Source organism: Monodon monoceros, unplaced genomic scaffold (assembly GCF_005190385.1).
Source record: "Monodon monoceros isolate NGI ecotype Baffin Bay Population unplaced genomic scaffold, NGI_Narwhal_1 Super_Scaffold_12, whole genome shotgun sequence".
Classification (NCBI taxonomy): Eukaryota; Metazoa; Chordata; class Mammalia; order Artiodactyla; family Monodontidae; genus Monodon; species Monodon monoceros.
In genome coordinates, this window is record NW_021703768.1 from 26,490,315 (window position 1) to 26,514,015 (window position 23,701).

Genomic DNA, 23,701 nt, shown 5'->3' on the forward strand with positions numbered 1-23,701 from the left:
ACAGAATATCTGAAGACACTGATTATGAAACTGATCTATTAAAGGCATAGTCAGGCTGTGTTAGGGTGCGACAAAAGTCAAAAGTCAAGGAACTCACTGCAAGTGGAAAAGTAATTATTTTCTGCGTGTGCCTACTCCTCAGTTGCTGTTTGGAAGCAGGGAAACTGAGGGAGCTGTTTTGCATAGTTAACACGTCCAGGAACATCAGTCTATGTAGAAAAAGTTGCAAAGTGTGACTACATTTCTATTAACACTCTTTCTCCCAGCTGAATCCCCAGGCCGGTCATCTTCGGCTGGCTGATCCGAAATTACGGGTCTCGCTGTTCACATCTCCCGCCAGATCGTGCGCCCCACGAGGTAAGCTTACGGTCTCACTCCCCTCCGAGATCCGGGCGGCCCCAGGGCTGGACCACCGCACGCGCTCCACAATGAAAGAAAGATCTCATTTTTCACTTCTATTTATTCGCAGGATCCGGGCCTAAAGTCGCTTTTTCGCCCTTCGCTGCAGATCTGAAGAGGGGCTGCCCGATCCTAATTCCCAGGCGCCCCTCACCCCAGCCCCAGACTCCAGCCCCGTTGAAATCAGGACACTTGGAAACACTCCCTCTTCCAACACCCGCAAGCTGCCCCTTTTACCTACAAAAGGCTCTCAGGCCGCGAGGTCGCCGTTAGAGTAAAGCCAGACTCACATTGCAGCCGCCAAGATCTTAGCGCCGCCAGCGCCTCCGGAACAGGAAACCGAGAGAATTAAAAAGCAAACCTGCGAAAGCCGGACCACAAGAGGGAAAGCTCTTGGGCTCGCCGCAGCGCCTTGTGCGCGGTGATTGGTGCATCAATAAGAGCGATGAACATCTAAACCAATCGTTCTCGTCGACCCCTCCGGCGCCCGCCCACTGCCCCCTACATCCTCCAATCCAGAACCACAACCGGGTGAGCGCGCGTTTCCTGTCGGGCGAGGAGGCGGGGTCGCAGCTCAAACCTCTTTGAGTCCACCTCGCTGGGACGCTGCCTCGAGCGAAAACATGAGCGAGTTTACTGGAGAGTGCACACGGCTCCGGCGCTACCATGAGCTCCCGGTGTGGGTGGTGGAGGATCATCAGGAGGTGAGAGGGCGGCTGCCGGGCCTGGGGCAGAATCGCGCGAGGACCAAGGAGGCGGCGGAGCCTGGCCATCGGAGGCCAGAGAGATAACCAGCGTTAGTTACCCACGCGAGTTGCATTGCTGTGGGGAAAACACCAGAACGGTTAGCTTGGAAGAATAGGCGCTGACGTTTATGGGGCGCTTACTACGAGTCGGGCAACTCCTCTAACACTCGAGGCTCTGGTGGCATCGGGAGTCGAACGCGGGCAGTGTAACTGCACAGCCCCGAGTCCTCAACCTGCGCATTGACGCAGGCTTCCTACTGTCACTCGGCCTCCCTACACGTTCCTGCTGTGTAGCCGGGAGATTTTTGTTAAGAATGTGGACTGTCACCTGTGAAATGGTGCAAAGTAGCACTCATAGGGCCGTTAGTATTATTGTGTACGTAGTGTGTGCCTAAATCTTTTAACAGGGTGCCCCGAGTTTATAGACACTAAAGATATGTTCTAAAAAAAAAAAAAAAAAGATATGTTCTGTTTCTTAGGTAGTGCTACTTTGGAATAGCTAAAATGGTGCCCTAATCTAGATTTCTGGAAGCCTAGGAGACAGTCCCGTGGTCTAAGACTTTTTTTTTTAAATAGCATTCATATGCCTTGAGAATGCTCTGGCTATGAAAGAGGAAGAGGGTGATTCCAGATTTGTGGATGAATATAGTAAAGAGAATAGGAAGGAAGTTGGGTCTCTCAGGACCTAGAGACGGTGTGTATGTGTCTGAGAGAGCAAGCATGGGTTAGGTGGTGCTTTCAAATTCAGTCTTAAACTTAGAACTCTAGAGACCGTAACAAGACTAAGAGCCTTATAGACGACATAGCCCTGCACCACCATCCTAAAGGTGTGGAAAAGACCCAGAGACCCAGGTAGCTTGAACACATCTTTAATGCCAGAGAGGGTATTAACCAGCAGTTTTTTCCTGAGTACCAGTCCTGCCTGTTTCCCCACATTATCTTTGTGTTTGAGGTGGAGGCAGCATGGTGGTGAGAGATGCCCATTAAAGCCTTTGAAGGTGTAACTTGGAAGTTCTGAGGAAAAAATAAAGCTTGAGATGATTGTCTAAACCATGTGCAATGAACAAATTTAATATTTCCCTACTTTTTAACAACTTGGTGTGCTTCAAATTATGTGCAGTTATGTTTAGCATTGTTTTTCAGTCTGCAATTGAGTGTATGCTCATGAATTCTGTACCAGTTCTGAATGTGTGCATGTATGTGTCTTTTACAGGTTCTGCCCTTTATATACCGGGCCATTGGCTCAAAGCATCTTCCTGCAAGTAATATAAGTTTTGTGCATTTTGATTCACATCCAGACCTCCTTATTCCTGTGAATATGCCAGCTGACACTGTATTTGATAAGGAAACACTTTTCGGGTAAAATGTGATTTTTGTTAATGATCTTTTATGCACCTGAAATACAATTTGCAGTAGATGATAAGCAATTAAGAGAAATAGTCTTTGCTAAGCTCATGAGTTTTGCTTTTGTTTGCCTTTTTTATTTTATTTAGAACAAGTATGGGCAAACTTTTTCTTAACGAACCAGATAGTAAATATTTTAGGCTTGCTGGCCATATGGTCTCTGTTGCAACTACTTATTTTTGCCTTTGTGGTGTGAAAGCAGCTGTAAACACTACGTAAACAAGTGTCAGTGGCTGTGTTCCGATAAAACTTTATTTGCAAAAACAGGTGGCCCAGCCAATGTTTACCAGCCTCTGCTTTAGAATTAGAATTTTAGAAGTCGGAGACTTTAGAAATTACCTAAGCCAGTTCACTCTTCTTTACCCCTTTAAAAGTCTGGTTACGGAGGCACAAGAAAATGTGTCTTGAACACATAGTTCAATAATTGTATAAGCAATGCATCTTTAATTTGTGTATCCTTTCTTCCAGTATTGAGTCCCTGCAACCTCCCAATTTGTTTCTTTTCAGGTCACAAATCCTATTGACTTTCAGTTATACAGAATCATAGAGGTGGACGTGAAATTTTGTAGTCCATTCTTCAGGAAAGACATACCTAGTGTATCTCTAAATAGTGACTTACCTCGCTTCAGTGATATAGTTCCCTGAAATCGTGTCACTGTCTCTTTACTTATGTATTTGTTATAATATAGCCTACTCGTATAAAATGAAAAGTTACATAGCAGTAATTATCTTGTTGTAATATAAAATTAAAATATAAATGCTTGTGTGAATTAATTTTAGCGTACTGCATTTCTTTTAGTTGACTCTAAAACTAAAACTCAGAGAACTAATTTCTAAAGAAATGTGGTAGCTCTACCATTGTCCTTACTCTCTTTTATATTTAGAGATTTTATATTTTAGAAATTAAAAAGAATTATGAAGCAGGTATGACGACTGTACAGTTAGTCATAGAATAATAGTTTTTAAACTTTTTTAATCTCAGGATTCCTGTACACCCTTAAAAATCTTGAGTTTTTTTTAATGTGAGCTATATTTATTGATATTTACCATATTTGAAATTAAAACTGAGAAATGTTTAAGATATTAATTCATTTCAAAATAATAGGACTTTATATGTTAGCATAAGATATTTTTATGGAAAACAAATATATTTTCTTTTTTTTTTTTTTTTGCGGTACGCGGGCCTCTCACTGCTCTGGCCTCTCCCGTTGCGGAGCACAGGCTCCGGATGCGCAGGCTCAGCGGCCATGGCTCACGGGCCCAGCCGCTCCGCGGCATGTGGGATCTTCCCGGACCGGGGCACGAACCCGTGTCCCCTGCATCGGCAGGCGAACGCTCAACCACTGCGCCACCAGGGAAGCCCACAATGTTTAAATTTTACAGATCTCTTTAATATTTGCCTTTATAGAAGACAGCTGGATTCTCGGATTCTGCGTTCAGTCCGTTACCATATGTTGTTTTGGTGGAGGTATATGAAGAGTATTTTCATAGCCTTTTCAGTTAATTGTGAATATTCTTTAATACGATACCAAAACTTGACAAGTGGTCATTTCTTAAAGCTTAGTTGGAAAGTAGAATCCAGCAATTCAGGTTCACGTCTGAACAACTATGGTTTATGAGTCAGTCTTCCTTTCAAGAAAAATGGTGTTCAGCTTGCAATTCAATTACAAGTGCTTTTCCTTGAGACAACCGTTGTACTTCAAAATCCGTAACAGAAGTGCTTGCTGTGCACTTCCCATCTTGCCACACAGGTTATTTTAAAACGTATACTCAGGGTCAAAGTTTAATAAAATTATGAAAGACTTTCTCACGTGAAACTGGATGGGGGTTTGGGACACTGGTGCTTGGTAGTGATGAATACAGTGACTACTTGTAGAGTTTGGTGCCTTTGCCTTGATTAATCTTAGGACATCAACCACCATTGCATTGTACTGTCAGTGTAAATGTCAATACAGTGAAAAGGGGGAATAGTGCCTTGGTGTTCTTAGAAAAATTGTTTTGAACTAGTTACACTGAAAAGGTCTCAGGAACCCCTGCAAGGGTCCTTGGACCCCACTTGGAGACCTACTGTCTTAAAATATTGTTCTGAATGAAATTACATTTGGAAAAACCTACTTACTAACAGGTTTCATGCTTCCTCTCTATTTCTTTCCAGAGAATTAAGTATCGAGAATTGGATTATACCTGCAGTTTATGCTGGCCATTTTTCCCATGTAATATGGCTTCATCCCACATGGGCTCAGCAAATCAGAGAGGGCAGACATCATTTTTTAGTAGGCAAAGACACTTCGACCACAACAATCAGGTAATTTCCTCGTATTTATGAGTATGAAAGGGATTGAATACTTCTTCTATCTGATTTTGGGTCCCTGTAATACCTTATAAGTATCTCCACACAAAAATGGGGTCAGATTAGCCCTCAACTCTTCCAAAAAGAGTTCTCGAAACACCAGGAACAAATTTGCAAGTCTCTTAATCTTTTTCATACATTATTTGTATTTTGTTACTAGTCAAGTTGGTTTTTGAATAACATGATCTTCCTCCTCTGGAAACCTGGCTCCATTGATGACTAACTCCATTAAATCATTGAAGTACCTTATAGACTTATATATTTAATGATAACATTTTATTATTTCCTTCCAATGTAACTTTTGTCTGCTGAATTTAACAATTTGCAATGAAAAAGCAAAATTATCTCACTTTGGTCTTTATATAAATTCAGTGGCTGAAAAGTAGATTTGGGGTTTTAATTTTATTAATATGGTGAGCTCTAGATAATTACCTAATCTAAATTAAATAGCAGCATTCTCTGACTTGAGTTACATATGCAATTATTTTTGGTGTATAAGCTATTTAACCAATGTTTTATGTAGCTTGTGATACTGTAATATGTTTAGAAGTATCAGAATGTTCTTAGCTTTCTAAATTCTCTTGTTATGGGATGAATGTTTTAAGCAGTGTAATCATGACTTTCTAGAACCTGAAGGATAGTGGGATGAAATGGTAATACATTGAAAATGAAATACAGTCTATCTCACTGAAAATGATACTTTTTATTTCTGATTTATCCTTAATGATACAATTAACTTTTCTTGTATGTTCTTATCAATTGGACAAGTAACTTTTCTGTGTATACATGAAAATTGTATTTATTGAGGATATAATAACAAATTAAATAGGGCTCCACATACAAATATTATACATAATACTGGTTTATATGAAAGAGTGGTAGGGTTTTTATTAAGTACTTTGGTGAGTAGGCCTAATTTAACCTGCAACAGGTTTCTGCAAAATCAAATTAATTTTGAGCAATCTGAAACAGACATTTGATACTCAATGTGTAATGACAATATTAGGAAGATTTTTATTATCTCATGATTTTAGTTAATCCTGCAAATAAAAATTTATGGAAAAGACACACATATAGGTATGCAGTCTGAGATGTATGTATGTGTTTGTACAGATGTGAACAAAGTAAAATGTTCCTTATTAAAGAAGAATACAGATTTAGATTGGAGGATACAGCCTTTGTCTTTCTTAGGATGGTACAGTTTTTAATAATCTTGGACATTAGTTTTATTGTCATTAATCTTTTCTTAGAAAATTGAATCTTTTTAAACTTAAGGCTGTATATGCTAGAGGAGGGTGGGTGGGAAATAAATGTTAACCATTATTTTAATTGGGTAGATCCTACCTCTGGAAGAAGCATTTGGTTTTGCTGTTCAAAGTACTTACCAAGGGCTTCCCTGGTGGCGCAGCAGGTGAGAGTCCGCCTGCCAATGCAGGGGACACGGGTTCGTGCCCCGGTCCGGGAGGATCCCACATGCTGCGGAGCGGCTGGGCCTGTGAGCCATGGCCGCTGAGCCTGCGCGTCCGGAGCCTGTGCTCTGCAACGGGAGAGGCCACAGCAGTGAGAGGCCCACATACCGCAAAAGAAAAATAAAAAATAAAAAAATAAAATAAACAAAGTACTTACCAAGGCATAATATAGTTGAAAAGCTAAGAACATGCTGATATGTCTAAAATCAGAAATCTACTTGTGAACTTGTGAAATGCATTCTGTACATGCACAAAATTTTTTTGTTGCTTTTCATATTAAAATATTATAGTTATAAAATTTAATGAAGCTTTGAAATATGTCAGAGGGAGTTTCTATTATTTTAAATTATTTCCAGATATAATTTTTCTCTTCAGTGATTTTTTGGGGTAAAGATCCAGCTGGTATGAGAGAGATCCAAAGCACTGGCTAAACAGGACCATTTATTTCTTTCTCACGTTAGAGTTGACCACACACAGTCCAGGGCCAATGTGACAGCCCTACAGTTTGGAGAACGCCAGTGTGTTCTGTCTTGCTGCTCCCCCGTCTCTAGAGTATCACCTTTGTCCTCAGAGTCCAAGTGGGGCTTGCCACCACCTTGTTCACATGCCAGTCGATGGGGAGGGGAGGGCGAGGCTCTGTACACTTCTCTTCCACTCACGGCTTTTGACCAGAATTTAGTCAAATGGCCACACCTAGCTGCAAGATAGACTGTGAAATATGGTCTTTACTTTGGGCAGTTGTGTGTCCAGCTAAAAATTTGGGGAACCCTATTTCCATAGAAGAACAGGAAGTACAAATATTAGAGACAGCTCTCCAGTTTTTGTCAAATATGTCCTTTCTTGTATTTCTGAAATTCTATATGAAATGTCAGCAAATTTGTCCTTTCGTCTTTAAAATATTTTTTTCCTCTGATCCAGGGTTACAAGTACAGATCATTACTTTCTAAGTGATGGTCTTTATGTAACTGAAGACCAGCTAGAGAACCAAAAACCTTTACAATTGGATGTAATTATGGTGAAACCTTATAAACTCTGTAACAATCAAGAAGAAAATGACACAGTGTCTTCTGCTAAGAAGCCAAAGCTAGCACTGGAGGACACAGAGAACACTGCCTCTACTAATGGTGAATCTTGTTCAGAAGGACTGGATGATGACTCAGTGACACAGAGAAGAGACCAAACTTGTCTACAACCATCATGTTCATGTTCTTCTGAAAGCCAAGAATGCCACACTTCAGTCAGCACTGGAGAAATCCTGAAAATTTTGGAGAAAGGGGATGCATTTGTTTTAGATATTGACTTAGATTTTTTTTCAGTCAAGAATCCCTTCAAAGAAATGTTCACTCAGGTAAATGGGGTATTTTTTTTTTTTTGATGTAGACCATTTTTGAAGTCTTTATTGAGTTTGTTACAGTATTGCTTCTATTTTATGTTTTGGTTTTTTGGCCACGAGGCATGTGGGATCTTAGCTCCCCCACCAGGGATTGAAACCCTCGCCCCCTGCATTGGAAGGCGAAGTCCCAACTACTGGACCACCAGGGAAGTCCCAAATGTGGTATTTTTAAAACGTGGCTCTGGAGAATTGTATGAAATTTCTGTAGATCAGGGATCAGGAAACTTTTGGCAGACAGGCGGATAGTAATCACTTTGTGGGCGACCCCATGTGGTCTCTGTCACATATTCTTTGTTGTTTTTATACCCTTTAAAATTGTCAATACTGTTCAATTTTTTTATACCCACTGGAGGGATATACAAAAACAGATTGTAGGCCATAGGTTGCTAATCCCTGCTCTAGATAGTGTTATTTTGCATTTATTAATTGGGGTAGTGTGTACATGGGTGGTTGAAAAAAATAAAATCATATACAGTTGCCCCTTGAACAACATGGAGGTTGGGGCACCAGCCCTCCGCACAGTCAAAAATGTGCGTATAACTTTGTACTGGGCCCTTGGTATCCACGGTTCCACATCTGAAGATTGACCCAGCCGTGGATCGTGTAGAACTGTAGTATATATTCACTGAAAAACGCCACATATGGACCCATGCAGTTCAAACCCATGGTGTTTAAGGGTCAGCTGTAGTACAAAAAGGTGTATACGTTAAAAAGTGTATATGTCACTCTCTTACTCCTTCTCCATTCCCCCAGTTTCTTAGAAACAAATACCATGGCTAGTTTCTTGGTATATCTTTCCAGAGATACTCTATGTATATACAATCCCCATGTGACAGATCTTTCACTGAACATTGAGGTGCCTGATTACACATGTATGATTTGTAGCTAATGCTTCAGTCCTGTGATCCTTCAGGTACCTCATCAGATCTTAAATGAAAATCACGAGACACTATTAGTATGCACAGATCTGAGGTAGAACTATGTGTGCCTTTAAGAAACTGGTAAATTCATGATCCAAGTGAGCATTCCCAGGTGCATTTTATGAGCACATATAACTGCTTACTTTAACATATGGGAGGTTGTTCCAGATTGGTTCTTTTGGGGATTCAAATTAACTGTCTTCTTTCTACCTAAGTTCAGTATTTGATTCATGACAGTGATGTTGCAATTTACACTCCTTGTTCTGTGTGCGTATCGGAAGCCATTGTGATTTATCTAAATTATCAAAGATCTTTAATAGGTACTGATTAAAAATAGGTAAAATTGGAGAATGTACAGTTGACCCTTGAACAACACAGAGGTTAGGGGTGCCGATTCCCTGTGTAGTCAAAAATCCAGGTATAACTTTTGACTCCTCCAAAATTTACTAATAGCCTGCTGTTGACCGGAAGCCGTACTGATAATGTAAACAGTAAATTAACACATACTTGGTATGTTATATGTATTATATACTGTATTCTTATAATAAAGTAAGCTAGAGAAAAGAAAATGTTGAGGACATCATAAGGAAAATACATTGACAGTACTGTACTGTATTTGTCAATACCATAAGTTTATATCATGTTAATAAGATGAACCTACATCAGTATTGTCTCTTATGATACAAAACACTGTTATACGTATTACTAGCACTAGATATCAAAAATGAAAAAATAATGCGACGAAGTCATACTTATTTACAGTTATAACGATTCATGCATTGATAATGAGGAAGCAGCAATGTGATTGCTTTACAGTAGCCTAGTGTAATTTGACATGATTGCTTCACGGTAGCCTAGCCTCTATGCTAATGAATGAATCGTTATAAAAATTTTATGACATACAGTATTACAGTCATATTCATAGTACAGTATTGGAAACATTGTTATATTTTTTTAAAAACCACTTATGTGATAAGATGATATGCAGTTTCTCCAATTAGGAGAGAGAGGGGCATACTGTACAGTAATGTAATTCTTTGAAAGCAAAGTTGTAAAACAGTAGGAAAACTAACCCATTATTAATTTTATAGTAATATCATTCATCTTGTGTCTATGTAAGGATAGGTTAGTATCTATGTACATTTTATGCATTCTTGACATACTTGTTCTTAATTTTTTCAATATTTCTAGGCTATACAGTTGGTCTGCAAATTTTTTCAAATTGTTGCAGGTCTCCAAAAACATTTCCAATATACAGAAAAATATCCATGTATAAGTGGACTTGTGTAGTTCAAACCCGTGTTGTTCAAGGGTCAACTGTAGTGCAATCTGGATCAAGAATGGGGGAACTAGAGTGCTCTCCCAGCTTTTTGCAGTAAGGGGGAAAAATTGCCCTCTGCTTCTTTCCTACTATTGTATATGGACCAGTGACTATAACTACCAGCTTTCAGAATTATGAAATGACCTTAGAAATATTTAGAAAACATGAGAATGGGCATACCTGGAAGCTAAAAAACCTGACTTTATGAATTTATCCTACAAATATACTCACCAAATACTTGTAATGGGAATTTCTAAAAGGTTACATAAGAAACTTAGTGACAGTTATTCCTTTTCCTGTGCTATAAGGAAACTTGAGAAAGTGGGGATATTGTTTCCTCTATATCCTTTGGTTCTGTAGAACTTTTTGAAAAGAGCATGTATTATACCTTATAGTTTAATAGCTATTTTTTAAAAAAACATGTTCAGAAGTCAGAAAGAGTTAAGTTCTGTTTGTTACTTCTGCTTATTAGCTGTATGATCTTGGGGAAATTACTTAACCTTTCAGACCCACAGTTTCTTCAAGTATAAAATCAAAATAATAATCATACCCAGCTCACAGGATTGTTATGATGAGGATAGTGCACAGCTTTGTGCTTAAGGAATTTTAGGTCTTATGTGTAACCCCTGCCTGACAATGCTCCTAAATAGGATTATTGGGGCCAGATATACCTACCTATAGTGGGGCTGCCTGGCTGTGCTGAATAAGGGGAGACATTCTCCTGCAAAATCCTTCCATTGCATCTGCCTCCAGGATTGCCTTTGTACTCCAGAGCTCTCTTCTGTGGCTAGGGAAAGAGCTGCAAAGGGAACATGGAGAGTTTTGTTGTTGTTACTAAGACATGTATATTTCCCATAAATAGCGAAAATCTGTTCAGACCCTAGGATGTATCCATTTATAGAGTAGAGTATTATTAGAAATATTTTCATCTCATTACCTGTTAGCCATTAAGTCTTCTTCCATAGCTAATTTTTACACATTCTTGTCATGCCCAGATGGATAGAGTTACCCTAAAGAAGTGGTAATATTTACAATGAAATATGAATTATACATATTCCCTGATTTTCCCTGACTAACCTTTAAATAATTATCTAAGATGTTCTTGTATCACAGCCATTTTTTTATTTAAAGCATATAATTGAAAAATTAATCGTTTTTCTAGTATATGGATTTTTTGTTTTGTTTTCCAGGAGGAGTACAAAATCTTAAAAGAGCTGTACCAATTTAAAAAGCCTGGTACCGACCTGACAGAGGTATCCTCCATTTGTTTCTTTTGTGTTTGTCTATTTATCACATATCTAATAATAGCTTACATGGTGTTGGAGTACTCACACACAACTGTCCAAAATCTTGGTGTGTGTTTCTTGGGGAAGCCCATGGTTAGTACTTGAAAAATTACCTTTTAACTAATTGAATCAAATTTTCATTGTAATGGGATTTCACTTGTTTTTTTGAAAGAGTAACTATATAATCTCGGCTTTTCAATGTGTTTAAAGGAAGATTTGGTAGATTGTGTTGATACTCGAATTCATCAATTAGAAGATTTAGAAGCTGCTTTTGCTGATTTGTGTGATGGTGATGATGAAGAAACTGTACAGAAATGGGCTTCATATCCTAGGTAAGACCCTCAATTTTTTTTTTTCTCCAACTCTGCTGTATTTAATCCTAGATATATTGCTAAATTTGCTAAATTGCTTTTGAAAAATTAGTATCTTCTTGGGACTTCCCTGGTGGCACAGTGGTTAAGACTCTGCGCTCCCAATGCAGGGAACCCGGGTTCGATCCCTGGTTAGGGAACTAGATCCCACATACATGCCGCAGCCAAGAGTTTGCATGCCACAACTAAGGAGTCGGCGAGCGGCAACTGAGGAACCTGCCTGCCGCAACTAAGACCTGGTGCAACCAAATAAATATTTTTTTAAAAATTAGTATCTTCTTTTGCTATGTGTATTACCTATTTAAAATATTCCGTGCAATTTTCACTTAAAAATAAAATGTTCAGAAACATCCCTGAAATATAAGTATCGTAAAACTTTATTGTCACTAAGGAAAGCAGTGGTATGGAAGAATAAACCATAGTAGTATTAATCATATCAGTAAATACTGATCAGGCACTTTTTTCCTCTTCAGTATAGGGCGCTAGATCTAAAAATGATTCCCTCCTTTTTGAAATTATGATGGAAGATGGAGATATAGAAATAAGTCACAGGACATGATTCTTCCCAGGAATATTGAAGAGTACCTACTATATTGTGATTTTGTGAAGTCTTAAGCCAAGTTTAAAATTAAATGAAACAAAACAAAAAAAAAATTAAATGAAACAAAACAAACAAAATAGCCTGACAACTTTAGAATCCTGAATCTAGCCACCTTCCACTGAAACCCACCTGCCTACTGAGCACACTTAGCTCTTCACCACCTGCAGGCAGTTCTGTCACAGCCTTGAAGAAACAACAAGGCTACAACAGTGGTGAGTTTAAACTGTGACTGGAATTGGAAAAAAAGAATAGCACAAAGGAAAAGTGAGTCAGACGACAAGAAACGTCTCCCCAAACTTACCATGCCCTTAAAGGGTCAGACCCTTAGCATGAAGGAGTCTTCACTATTCCTAAGGAAATAGAAGAGGTGGGTGATTAGGGTCCCGAAGCCCAGAAAGTGTCGTTAATAGAAAGGGAGAAGTAATAGGGTAAGTGGGTAGACAGGCCTCCATGCCTTCCTTTTGTCTTTATTTTTTTCCCTCCCAGCAGATAAGTGGGTATTGGTAGAGGTGGCATTAAAATACTAGAAACACTAATTAATCAGGGCTTCCAAAGAGTTCCATCTATATTAAATAACTTAAAAGCACCATTGTTATTATATCAGACAGTATAAAACTTTTCCAGTTATAATTGTATATGTCAATAAATATGTCCTTAATTTTTTTTTTTTTAACTTTTGGGAAACTACCTTTTCTCATCACAGGGTGCTAAAGGCACTTAGTTTTCTTGCTGATCAAAATAATTTTTAAAGTCACAGTAGAACTTCCATTTTTAAAGAAGAGGAAAATGTCAGTTTCTTGAGTGCTAATTTTTAATCTTTAACACAATCTGTAATCTTTTAAGTAAGAAGACAGCAGGGAGGGGCTTCCCTGGTGGCGCAGTGGTTAAGAATCCACCTGCCAATGCAGGGGACGTGGGTTCGTTCCCTGGTATGGGAAAATCCCTCATGCGGCAGAGCAACTAAGCCTGTACACCACAACTGCTGACCCTGCGCTCCAGAGCCTGCGAGCCACAAGTACTGAGCCCGCGTGCCACAACTACTGAAGCCCGCGCATCTAGAGCCCGTGCTCCGCAACAAGAGAAGCCACAGCAATGAGAAGCTCACACACCGAAACAAAGAGTAGCCCCCGCTCGCCGCAACTAGAGAGAGGTTGTGCACAGCAACAAAGACCCAATGCAGCCAAAAATAAATTAATTAAATAAATTTTAAAAGAAAGAAAAGAAAACAGCAGGGAACCTTTGTTTCTTAATATTTTAAGATGATATTTGAACAATTTTAATTTCCCAAGAATCGTATGAAACATATTGTTAATGGTAAATTTCATTTGCTACTATAAGTTGAGGTGATGTGATGTTTAATTGAGGGGTGCTTTTTTCCAGAATGGAATCACTAGTTCCACTGGTACAAAGTTTGAAAAAACGGATGGAAGCGCCAGACTATGAAATGGTAAATACTTACATTGAAGTATAAAATGACCCTTTAAGAAAGGCATTTTTCTGGCTAGAAAAATGTGCTCTTTGTTAAAGTGATTCACTTTTATTTGTGTTCCTGAAAAGTGTGAGTGGATTTAAAAAAAAAAAAAAAAGAAGAAGAAGAAGTGAAAGAAATACATACTTTTTAGAAGCCAGAACACTGGAAAAGTTTTCCAGGAAAAACACACTTTTGCCGATTTTATGTATGAAGCAAAAGTACGGTGGATTTATTAACTTTGCCTATGGTCAGATCTCTCCTTGACAGAGAAAAGATTTCTTTTAGAAAAGAAAATTTCTACATTTGCTCATTCTTTGTTGGTTCATTTTTATACTCCCTTCCCCCTTCTTTCTTTCCTCTCTCTCTGAAAACTTCTGATTGTAAAAACCAAATAGAAGGACAATAGAAGCCATTGTGGCCAGCACATCTTAACTGTATTAGCTGTGTAAGTTTGTTTGCCAACAGCAATCTGAATGCTGTGTCAAAAGAAGATGCCTTTAATGATAATTTCTTTTATTTTTATATCATTTTGTAGTATTTAAGCATAAATTTTCCCATTTGAAGTTCAGGTACCTTTTCTCAAATTTTGTGCCAGAGCTGAGACCTCCAGGTCTTCTGCTTCTTTTACTTCTGGTGTTTATTTTACTTTAATAAATTGTGGTTTTGCTGTAGTGTTTTATTTTTTTGTGGAATATAATCAAACCACTTTATTTGAACTGAAGTTTATGTATTTATTTAATGCTAACTTTGTAAGAATAAAACATACCAGCAAAAGAATATTTTGGTTAAATCAGAGATAACTCAAGACTCACCCTTTTTTTTAATGGCAATTATTAAGAATGATAGAAGACATTTAGGGTTTAAAACTCCTTTGAGCTCACATGATATTATTGAATGTGTCTTCATGCAGGTCTACTTTAGTCATCACATGGCATCTGAATTTTCTGGTGGTGGAGGGGGTGCGGTTTTGTACATCGTTTGTTGAGAAAAAGGATAGCATAGGCTTGGTAGCAGATTATGTAATCAAATGTAATGTGCCCATAGCTGCAGGGTTAGAACACTAGGTGTTTTGATCATTTTAGTAGAAAAGAACATGCAGAGTCTCTCTTTTTAGTGCATTGACTGATGATTGCCAGTTAAATCTTTGATGTGTATCCAGAGCCTCCAATAATACAGTAGATTAGTGTTTGTTTCCATACTTTGCACTTACGTACCCTACGCAAAACTACAATATATTTGAATTCCAGTTTTCAAAACTTTAATGCAGAGGCTGCAAAATGTCAGCCTGTGGGCCATTTCTAGCTCTTAGGCACATTTAGTTTAGTGCTAAGACTGGAACACCAGTCGTTTATATTTACAACACATGTATAAGATATCAGTATATATGGTTACACATGAAGCATACACAAGAAACTCAAAACAGTAGGTTCAGTAAGGTAGGAGGAAGTCTTCCCCTTGTATCGTCTTGAAGCTTTAAATGTAGTACTCATTACGTGTATTTAAAAATTAAATAGGGGGCTTCCCTGGTGGCGCAGTGGTTGAGAGTCCATCTGCCGATGCAGGGGACACGGGTTCGTGCCCTGGTCCGGGAAGATCCCACATGCCGCGGAGCAGCTGGGCCCGTGAGCCATGGCCGCTGAGCCTTCGCGTCCAGAGCCTGTGCTCCGCAACGGAAGAGGCCCACATACCGCAAAAAAGAAAAAAAAAAGTAAATAGGGACTTCCCTGGTGCCACAGTGGTTGGAAGCCCGCCTGCCAATGCAGGGGACGTGGGTTCAAGCCCTGGTCCGGGAGGATCGCACATGCTGCGGAGCAGCTAGGCCCGTGTGCCACAATTGCTGAGCCTGCGCTCTAGAGCCCATGAGCCACGCCGAAGACTCAATGCAGCCAAAAATAAAGTAATTTTTTAAAAATCTGTTAAAAATAAGTAAATATAATTTGTTGAAAGAAAAGTAAGGTGAGAATACTATGTACCAATTTATATTAGCTTTTAGAGTCCAGGTGAAATGAACAATTTGCTAGAAAATGTAAATTATCAAAATAGACTGAAGTAAAGATAAACTGAATGAATCCACAATCATAAAATAAAGAATTATTCCTAGAAAAGGCATCAGGCCCAAAGTGGTGTACAGACGAGTTCTTCCAAAACTTCGAAGTATAAATAACTGCTATGGCATGGAAACTATTAAGAAAGAAACAATCCTAATCCACAAAAATATTAAAAATTGGTCAGCAAGGCCATAAATGGTTAAAGAATCTTCTGAAAACAACAACATTACCTTGTAATTTTTAATTGTCTTGTTTTCAGGTTCACCAGGCTGGTCTAACCTGTGATTATTCAGAACTTCCTCACCATGTCAGCACAGAACAAGAAATTGAATATCTTATTCAATCTGTGTATTACATTCTAAAAAATTTGCCAAAACCTACTGTAGTGACAATTGCAAGGTAAGTGTGGTAGCTTGAATAATGGCTCACCAAATATGTCCACATCCTTATCTCCAGAGCCTGTGAATATGTTGCCTTGTATGCCAGAAGGGACTTTGCATATCTGGTTCACCCAAGGAGCTTGAAATTGAGGAGATTACCCTGGATTATCCGGGTGAGCCCAGTGTAATCACAGGGGTTATTATAAGAGAAAGACAAGGAAGGTCAGAATCAGAGAGATTGGAAGATGCTAGACTGCTGGCTTTGAAGATGGAGGATGGGGCTTTGAGCTAAGGAATTCATGCAACCTCTAGAAGCCAGGAAAACAAGGAAACAGATTCTTCCCTAGAGCCTAGAGAAGAATTACAGCCCTGACAGCACCTTTATTTTAGGACTTCTGATCTCCAACACAACTGTAAGGTAATAAATTTGTTTTGCTTTAAGTCACTAAGTTTGTAGTAATTTGTTACAACGGCAGTGGGAAATTAATTCATCTCCGTAGATGAATCTAATGATTACTAATGCAGTAGTCCTTACTAATTTTTTTTACCTACTCGGCTCGAAATTCAGGTGTTATATTTTCTCTTTCCTATTAGTGATGGTTGGCAAACAACATACAACTCCTGTTAATCTTGTCTTTGAAGTTGGTGATGTTATTCAGTTGAACATAAGAATTCCCATTTCTGTGTCCTACAGATGAATATTTAGCTGCTACCACGTTTTAAATTTGAATGTACTAATGTGCTGAATAGTTACAACAATTTAATAAAAATTTCTTTTCTATGTTAATCTTTGGACTCATTTTGTATGTAACTGAGTTTCTAAAATAAGTACTTTAAATGCTCAGGCAAATAATATTACATATTTTATGAGAAATATTTATGAGAATTCTTTTACCATCCTGAATGAAATTCATAGATAATCTAATCTATATACACATAATTTAAATATATTTAGATAGCATTTATAATATATAGATGATATCGTCTTAATCCATTCAGGCTGCAATAACAAAAATATCTTAGACTGGGTGGCTTATAAACAATGGGAATTTATTTCTCAAAGACCTATAGGCTGGAAAGTCCAAGATGAAGGCACCAGCAGATTCAGTGTCTGGTGAGGACCTGCTTCCTGGTTCATAGACAGCCATCTTCTCCCTGTAACCTCACATAAAATGAAGGGGTGAAGATGCTCTCTAGGACCTCTTTAATAAAGGCATTAATCTCATTCATGAGGACTCCATCCTCATGACCCAATCACCTTCCAAAGACCTCCACCTCCAGATATAATCACATTGGGGATTAGGTTTCAACATAGTAATTTTGGGGCACACAAACATTTAGTTTATAGCAGTAACCTACCTATACACATAATTTAAATATATATTCATATATCCACACAGCAAAAAAATCGTAACATAAAGGAGAAATGAAAGTAATTGATAATAGAGTAATATATATTAAGATGCCACACCAAACTGGCATCTTTACAAAGAGTCACTAAATGCAATTGTTAAAAATGCCAACAGATGCAGTGTGTCATGTTGCCCAAATACCATGAACAGCACTGCCATGGCAACATGGTTAGTCTAGTCACAAGAACCTCTTGGTAAAGTTCTGAACTTAAAGTCCAATCTTCCCTCAATTCACAGAGTATTTGCATTCCTGGAAAATTTAGTTTAATCCATTTTCAAAAATACTTTGTTCATATGTAGAAGAGTATTAAATTCTAGGCTCAAAAAATTAAAAACAGGTTTTTCACTTATATAAGTGCTCCGTGGACCTTGGAGACTGTACAGGACACAGGACAATTCATATTCACATTGCAGGACTATCCTGCATATTGCAAGCACTCAAGCAGCCCTGCCCTCTTCCCTGGTCCCCTAGTTGTCATTGTGACAATCAAAACTGTACCTGCAGATTTCCAAAACTCCCTCTTGTGGGTAGCTCCCATCAAGAGCTACTCTTAATACTGTTTTAAAGAAGCCAGAAATTGCTGTGAAAGCATTGAAATGCTCCTTATTTTTTAAGGCTAATAAATCAAACTTTTACATATCCTGCTTTCTTAAAGTAGACATTTATCCATATGTGTATGTTAGACAGTATTTAATAATTTAAAATTGCTTACATCAAGCCTCAAAAATAACCTAATCACCATAGAATGAAATGAGCTCATCTGAAGTCTTACAGATTGTTTCTTTAGGTCTAAAATACTTGTGATAAGGAGTAGGCTAGATAACGAATTCCATTTCCTCCTATAAAGATTTCTATGCCATTTTCCAATCCAGTGGGATTGCCAATGGATTTCCTCACCCCAGTTTAGAACCAGGAGACACTGATAAAATCATTTTAGATACTAATCCTGCTAAAATTATCAGCGACATTGTTACTGGCTGGTGCCACTCAAATTACAGTTGGTGATTCTAGAAAGACCCAAAATGCAGATTCCTGCCCCATCGCACTTTACTCTCTTCTCTTAATACTACATAGGAGACTAATCCCAGCACCAGCACATCCACACCTTTCATTTTGGATGATCTTGTACGCTTGTGTGGTTAGCAGATTGTTTATAGAAGCAGAACCCTTTTATCGGTTGGAATGCCTCTACCGTCATAATTTCTAGCCTGAGTGTACACATAATAAAAGAATGTGAAACATGATGCCCAGTCACTAATATAATTAGCCCCAGTGTTCCCAAGCAAAATCTCCCTTTCAGGGAAACAACAGTCTAGTATTAAGCACTGAGGCTTTGAAGATATGCTGTATGGTTCTGAATCCCATCACCAACACTTACTAGTATGTGGCCTGTGCAGGTTAATCTTTCTCTGTTTCAGACTCCTTTAAAGGGATGGTAAATATACCTATTTCATAGAGTTGCTGAGAAGATTAAAGAACATAATTCATGTAATGCGCCTGACATAGAGTAAACGTTTAGTAGCTTTCAACAGTTATTATACCAAAATTCAACACAGCTTCTTCATTTCTAATTTACACTGAAGTCAACACATGCAGGCTTTTCCTCACTTCAGAGTATGATCTCATCCTATTTATGTGTATTTTTCTTTTCCTTTCTCTTTCTCTGCTTGGTTCCAGGTCAAGTCTGGATGATTACTGTCCTTCTGAGCAAGTTGACACGATTCAAGAAAAAGTCATCAGTGTGCTACGCTCCCTCTATGGGACTCTAGACGTTCACCTGGTGTATTCAACAGAGTCCACTTCATCTTGAAACATCACAACGCTAGGCTCCTGTTAACATCTTGATGTAGTAGCAGGGTTTTCATTAACTTGTTTGCAAATGAATCTTCCAGAGAACACTTTGTTTTAATATTAACTTCCATTTAAAATCTTTCAGGTATTTTGAACCTCCAAACAGGTATCACCAGTTGTTGAATGATGGCAGGGTTTTTTGGCATCAAGTCTACCCCAGTTGATGGAACTGATGCTCATCTTTCTTCCTGTCCATCACTGTCGTCTTCACTTTTGTGAGGGTTTTTTTTCCTCTTTTCCCCTCTTCCCCTTAGGTTGGTTGGACTGTGAGATTTATTCATTTATTCATTCACTCACCCAGCTGACATTTTTTGAGCACGTTCATGTGCCAGACATAACTAAGTGCTGGTTGTATGGTAACAAACAGAATAGACAAGGCCCCTGCCCTCTTGGTGGACAGCTGAGAAGCAAATTATGGATTGTGAGACATGTTATGAAGGAAAGGGAAACCATAGACATGTCTTAGGCATGCTCTTAGTACTCAGGGCACCCTGGCCTTACAGGAAGGTAACATTCTCAGAAGCTACTAGCAAAATAATGATAATAATAATAATAAAAAAACTTGCCAGTCCATGAAAATGTTCTAGGAAGTCTACCTTTCCAAGACTTAGGATTGTGGCCCAACTCTTATGAAATGCTCTCAGCATTGTTGGTATTGAGGGGGTCTATTTGAGTAAATTCAACCAAACAAAAAGTAACTTTTCTTTGCTAATCAGAAAAACCCTCCAGGGTTTTTTGTTCCTCCAGATGGTCAGAATGGGTGTCAATTACCATTATATCAACAGTTCCTAAGTGCCACTTTATTGGCAGTCTGGGTTGATAATTTTTTCAAATAAACCAGCTTTTTATGTAAATAGTAGGGGAAAGAAGTTAAGTCCTTAATTCTGATCTACCATAAATACCCAAGGACGTAACTGCCTTCCACCAGTCTCTCCATGAGTAAGAGACCCTACCTAAGTCACTCTTGATCATGGAACTTTTCGTTTACTTAATTTGCCAAAGTCTTCCTCTCTTCAGTATTCCTCGTGTTCAGTAATCATTTTTAGCCACCTCCTTGGTTTCCTTTCCTTTAAAAGGTCAGGTGGCATTTAAAGAAAAAAAAAAATCCATCAATCCTCATTCCTAATACAGCAGTCGTTTTCATTTTTGCATGTAGCTTTTAAGCCTTGACCACAGGGGTACAGTTGCGTGTAGCTAAAATTATAGTGTGTTACCTAACTTGATGGCTAATACCCAAGGTCACATTGCCATTGCCACTCAGTAGGTGGCACCAGATCCTATTTTTCCAATGATTCTATTTTCTAGCAAACTTTTCTTGTCATTAAGTTGATCTCCCAATGCTAATAAGTATAAATGCTTATTTCTGTTGTGGAAAGCAAAGCAAACTGATTCAGCTTTCCATTTTTGATAGAGCATTATGTGCCAAAAAGCTTTATTTCCCTGTAAAATCAGAATGCAAAAGAGTGCTATTGTTTATTTTTAAATTTTGAAAAATTAGAGTTCTGTAAATGATGTTACTTTTATGAGTAAGTTATTTTATCAGCTAAAGTAAATAAAAAGGTGTGTTTTGAGGTTTTAAAGATTTAAAACCAAACTGTAGCACTAATTAATTGTGTATGATCTTGGTGTGTTCATAGCCTTGGTAAGTCTGGTTTAGTAGTCATTTATTACGACTCCCATGAACTCTGATGAGATTCATCATTGTTTTAACTCAGGTAGAATAAAAGGGCATCAATTTCCTTTTTAGGAACATTCAGATCATTTGGTTCTCATGCTCCGTAATTCTCATTGAAGAATAAAATTCAGTCCCTACTTGTTGACCATAACCAACTTAGTAAATTATGTCTCTGCACATTTCAAATAGGAAGATACTTAGTTTATCAAGACATCCTTCATTTGTGTTCTAAGTGCCAATGAGGAATACCACAGTACCATGCCTTGGATTATTTACAACTATCACTAAAGCATGGGATTTTGAGCAGCTTTTTTGAAAAATGTGAATTAAATGTAAGATTAGGCCATAACTTTGATAATTGACAAGTACGTATTTCCCAGTATCTAGGGGGAATTTTTTTTTTAAATCTCTAGAAGTGTTTTCTGTAGACATCTATCTGTAAGTGTTCTAGGTTCTCAAGGAGCTCTTAGTCAAGTCCTTCACTTTTTATATAACATTCTCTCCAAATCTTCCTTTGGTTTTAGCAGTAGTGGTCCCACATTGCTGGCAATATATGCATTGTACTGCCAATAGTTTACAGGATGTTTCTTAGTATAAGATTATCTCACCAAACTTAAGAGAAAGCACTTTCATGAAACTTAGGGAGTTTTTGTTGGACATCTTTCAGAAATGCTCAAGATACATGAGGATCACATGTAAAAATACTCACTATTGGACTGTGCTGTACTACCTGGTCATCCTGAGTTGCAACACTCTCTTGAAGTGCTTGTTTGTGAACTAACTGGTCCTGGACCGCCTCTGGTTTTGTAGGTCTAGCTGCCCTCGTGGAATTCCAAACATTAGTGCCATCCTTTCCCTTTATTCGTTATTTGAGTTCAGCAAATGAAGTTACAGTGACTAAGGAGGCTTCTGTGAACCTTGATTCTTAGGAGAGAGTTCTCTGAACAGTGAATATTCTAGTCACTCACTGGAAATTAGTAAGTTGGCATTCTGTACATTAGTATCTTGTGAGTTTGGTTCCTGTGATTCAGAAGCAGGAGCCCATTTCAGAGGCTGAGGCAAGCCTCAGGGTGTACAGTGTCTCTTCCTTTGAAGACCTTCCTTGGTGACTTGTCAGCCAGCCTACAGCTACAGCATTCCTACCATGTCTCTAACTTCAAAACGTTCTTCACCAGCAAGCAGATCTCTGAAGCTGATGGATCAGACATCAGCACTGCTCAGAAGCCTTAGCACCCTAGCTGATAAGATCATGCCAGGATCAAGACAAGAAGTGTCATGACTGAAACAGAGCAGCGCATCGTGGTAAGAGTGTGAACTTCCAAGGGCCACTGCCTGGCTCCATTGCCCCCTTCTCCATGTTCCAGCTGTGTGACCTCAGCCTCAGCTTCTCCTTTGCAATGAGAGAACTTAACGCATCAGGATATTGTGAGGAATAACACATAATAAAGCCCTTAACACAGGAGCCATTCAGCAAATATTGGCTGTTATTCCGAAACTCAGCCCTACTTAGAGTGTCCTGTGATGGCTGTTACAGGTCTCACCTGCTCTCATGCCTCCTAAACCCCTGATCTTTTTAAATCCCACATTAACTTCAACTGTATTTCTGTGAATAGTGGAATTTCACTTTCTTTATTCAAAGAAGGCAGGTCCTTGCCCATAAGGAGAGAAGTAATGGAGGGGTTTTAAGCAGAGATACTCATAATTTAAAACTCTTGTCTTGAATTGGTGCAAGCATCCATTTATTCACAATTTTAAAACTTGTGCAATCAGCGGGGTTAGGGAAGCCAAAGCCTGGCGCAGCTTTTTTTCCTCCGCTCTTCCCTTCCTGCCTGCTGGTAGATAACACTAGAATTTATGGGGCTAAACCTGTGATGTAGACAATATCTAGAAGTTGCTACCCCCATACTTATAAATTACCTTCATAGAATCTAGAGTTATCCTTACCATTTTTTACGTTGCTGATTTATTTATAGGTGACCTCCAGCAAAAAAGTCCCTCATGAATCAACCAGAGCATGACAGGGAAGTGGGGTAGAGTGAGTATCTCCAAGCAATTCACTATCATTTCCAAACCCTCCACAAGCGTTCCCTTCATCTGGGCCTCAGTCTTACCACGGAGCAGCCTCCGCTGTGGAAGGGTAAGGAAAGTGGAATCGCTCGAGAAGGGGGAACGCCTCTGTCAGCTTGGTCCAGTAAGGTTTTGGAGCAGCCTGTCAGACGTGACCCTGAGCACTCAGGGAGGGCGAGACGGGGCTGAAGTCAGAGTTGGAGCCAGGCTTGAAGGCCAGCTTTTCGGACAGAATCACCCTGGGAACTGTACAGCAGTACCGTCTACCCCCTGCAGCATTGCCCCGCCTGGAGCAGACCTGGGTAATAAGGGCACCAGTGTCACAGAGTGGCACCTGAGGCACTGGTGGCTTTGAAATCAGTCCAAGTTCAAACTCTACCTCTGCCAGTTACAAGTTAGGTGAACTTGGGCAACGTAACTTGTCAGAGTCTTTGTTTTAGGCATGGTTCAAGGCCTTCCCCATGTCCCTAGAGGTCTCCTTACTGTGCTCCAGCGTCACACAGTAGTCAGCTGTTCACATCTGTCCTCCCCGGTAG

The 23,701-nt window shown here is 39.0% G+C and overlaps 2 protein-coding genes across 9 annotated transcripts in view; one reads left to right on the forward strand and one right to left on the reverse strand.

Moving 5' to 3' along the window:
• DROSHA (drosha ribonuclease III) overlaps positions 1-822 on the reverse strand; it is a 126,547-nt gene extending 125,725 nt beyond the window's left edge. For 4 of the 7 annotated variants that reach the window (XM_029216657.1, XM_029216655.1, XM_029216651.1 and 1 more), the window contains exon 1: positions 637-775. The gene's annotated coding sequence lies outside the window, so the exon portion shown is untranslated. Of the gene's footprint in view, positions 1-636 lie in introns of all 7 variants that reach the window. The other 3 variants (XM_029216656.1, XM_029216654.1, XM_029216653.1) reach the window with 3 other exon arrangements.
• Positions 823-938: 116 nt separating this feature from the next.
• CUNH5orf22 (chromosome unknown C5orf22 homolog) overlaps positions 939-23,701 on the forward strand; it is a 28,125-nt gene continuing 5,362 nt past the window's right edge. The window contains exons 1-9 of one of the 2 annotated variants that reach the window (XM_029218396.1): positions 939-1,103; positions 2,359-2,504; positions 4,705-4,854; positions 7,287-7,716; positions 11,193-11,255; positions 11,499-11,620; positions 13,641-13,707; positions 16,039-16,178; positions 19,250-20,277. In XM_029218396.1, the coding sequence (XP_029074229.1) occupies positions 1,023-1,103; positions 2,359-2,504; positions 4,705-4,854; positions 7,287-7,716; positions 11,193-11,255; positions 11,499-11,620; positions 13,641-13,707; positions 16,039-16,178; positions 19,250-19,382 (1,332 nt within the window). In that variant the 5' untranslated portion in view covers positions 939-1,022 and the 3' untranslated portion in view covers positions 19,383-20,277. Of the gene's footprint in view, positions 1,104-2,358; positions 2,505-4,704; positions 4,855-7,286; positions 7,717-11,192; positions 11,256-11,498; positions 11,621-13,640; positions 13,708-16,038; positions 16,179-19,249; positions 22,401-23,071; positions 23,236-23,701 lie in introns of those variants that run through there. The other variant, XR_003792801.1, reaches the window with a different exon arrangement.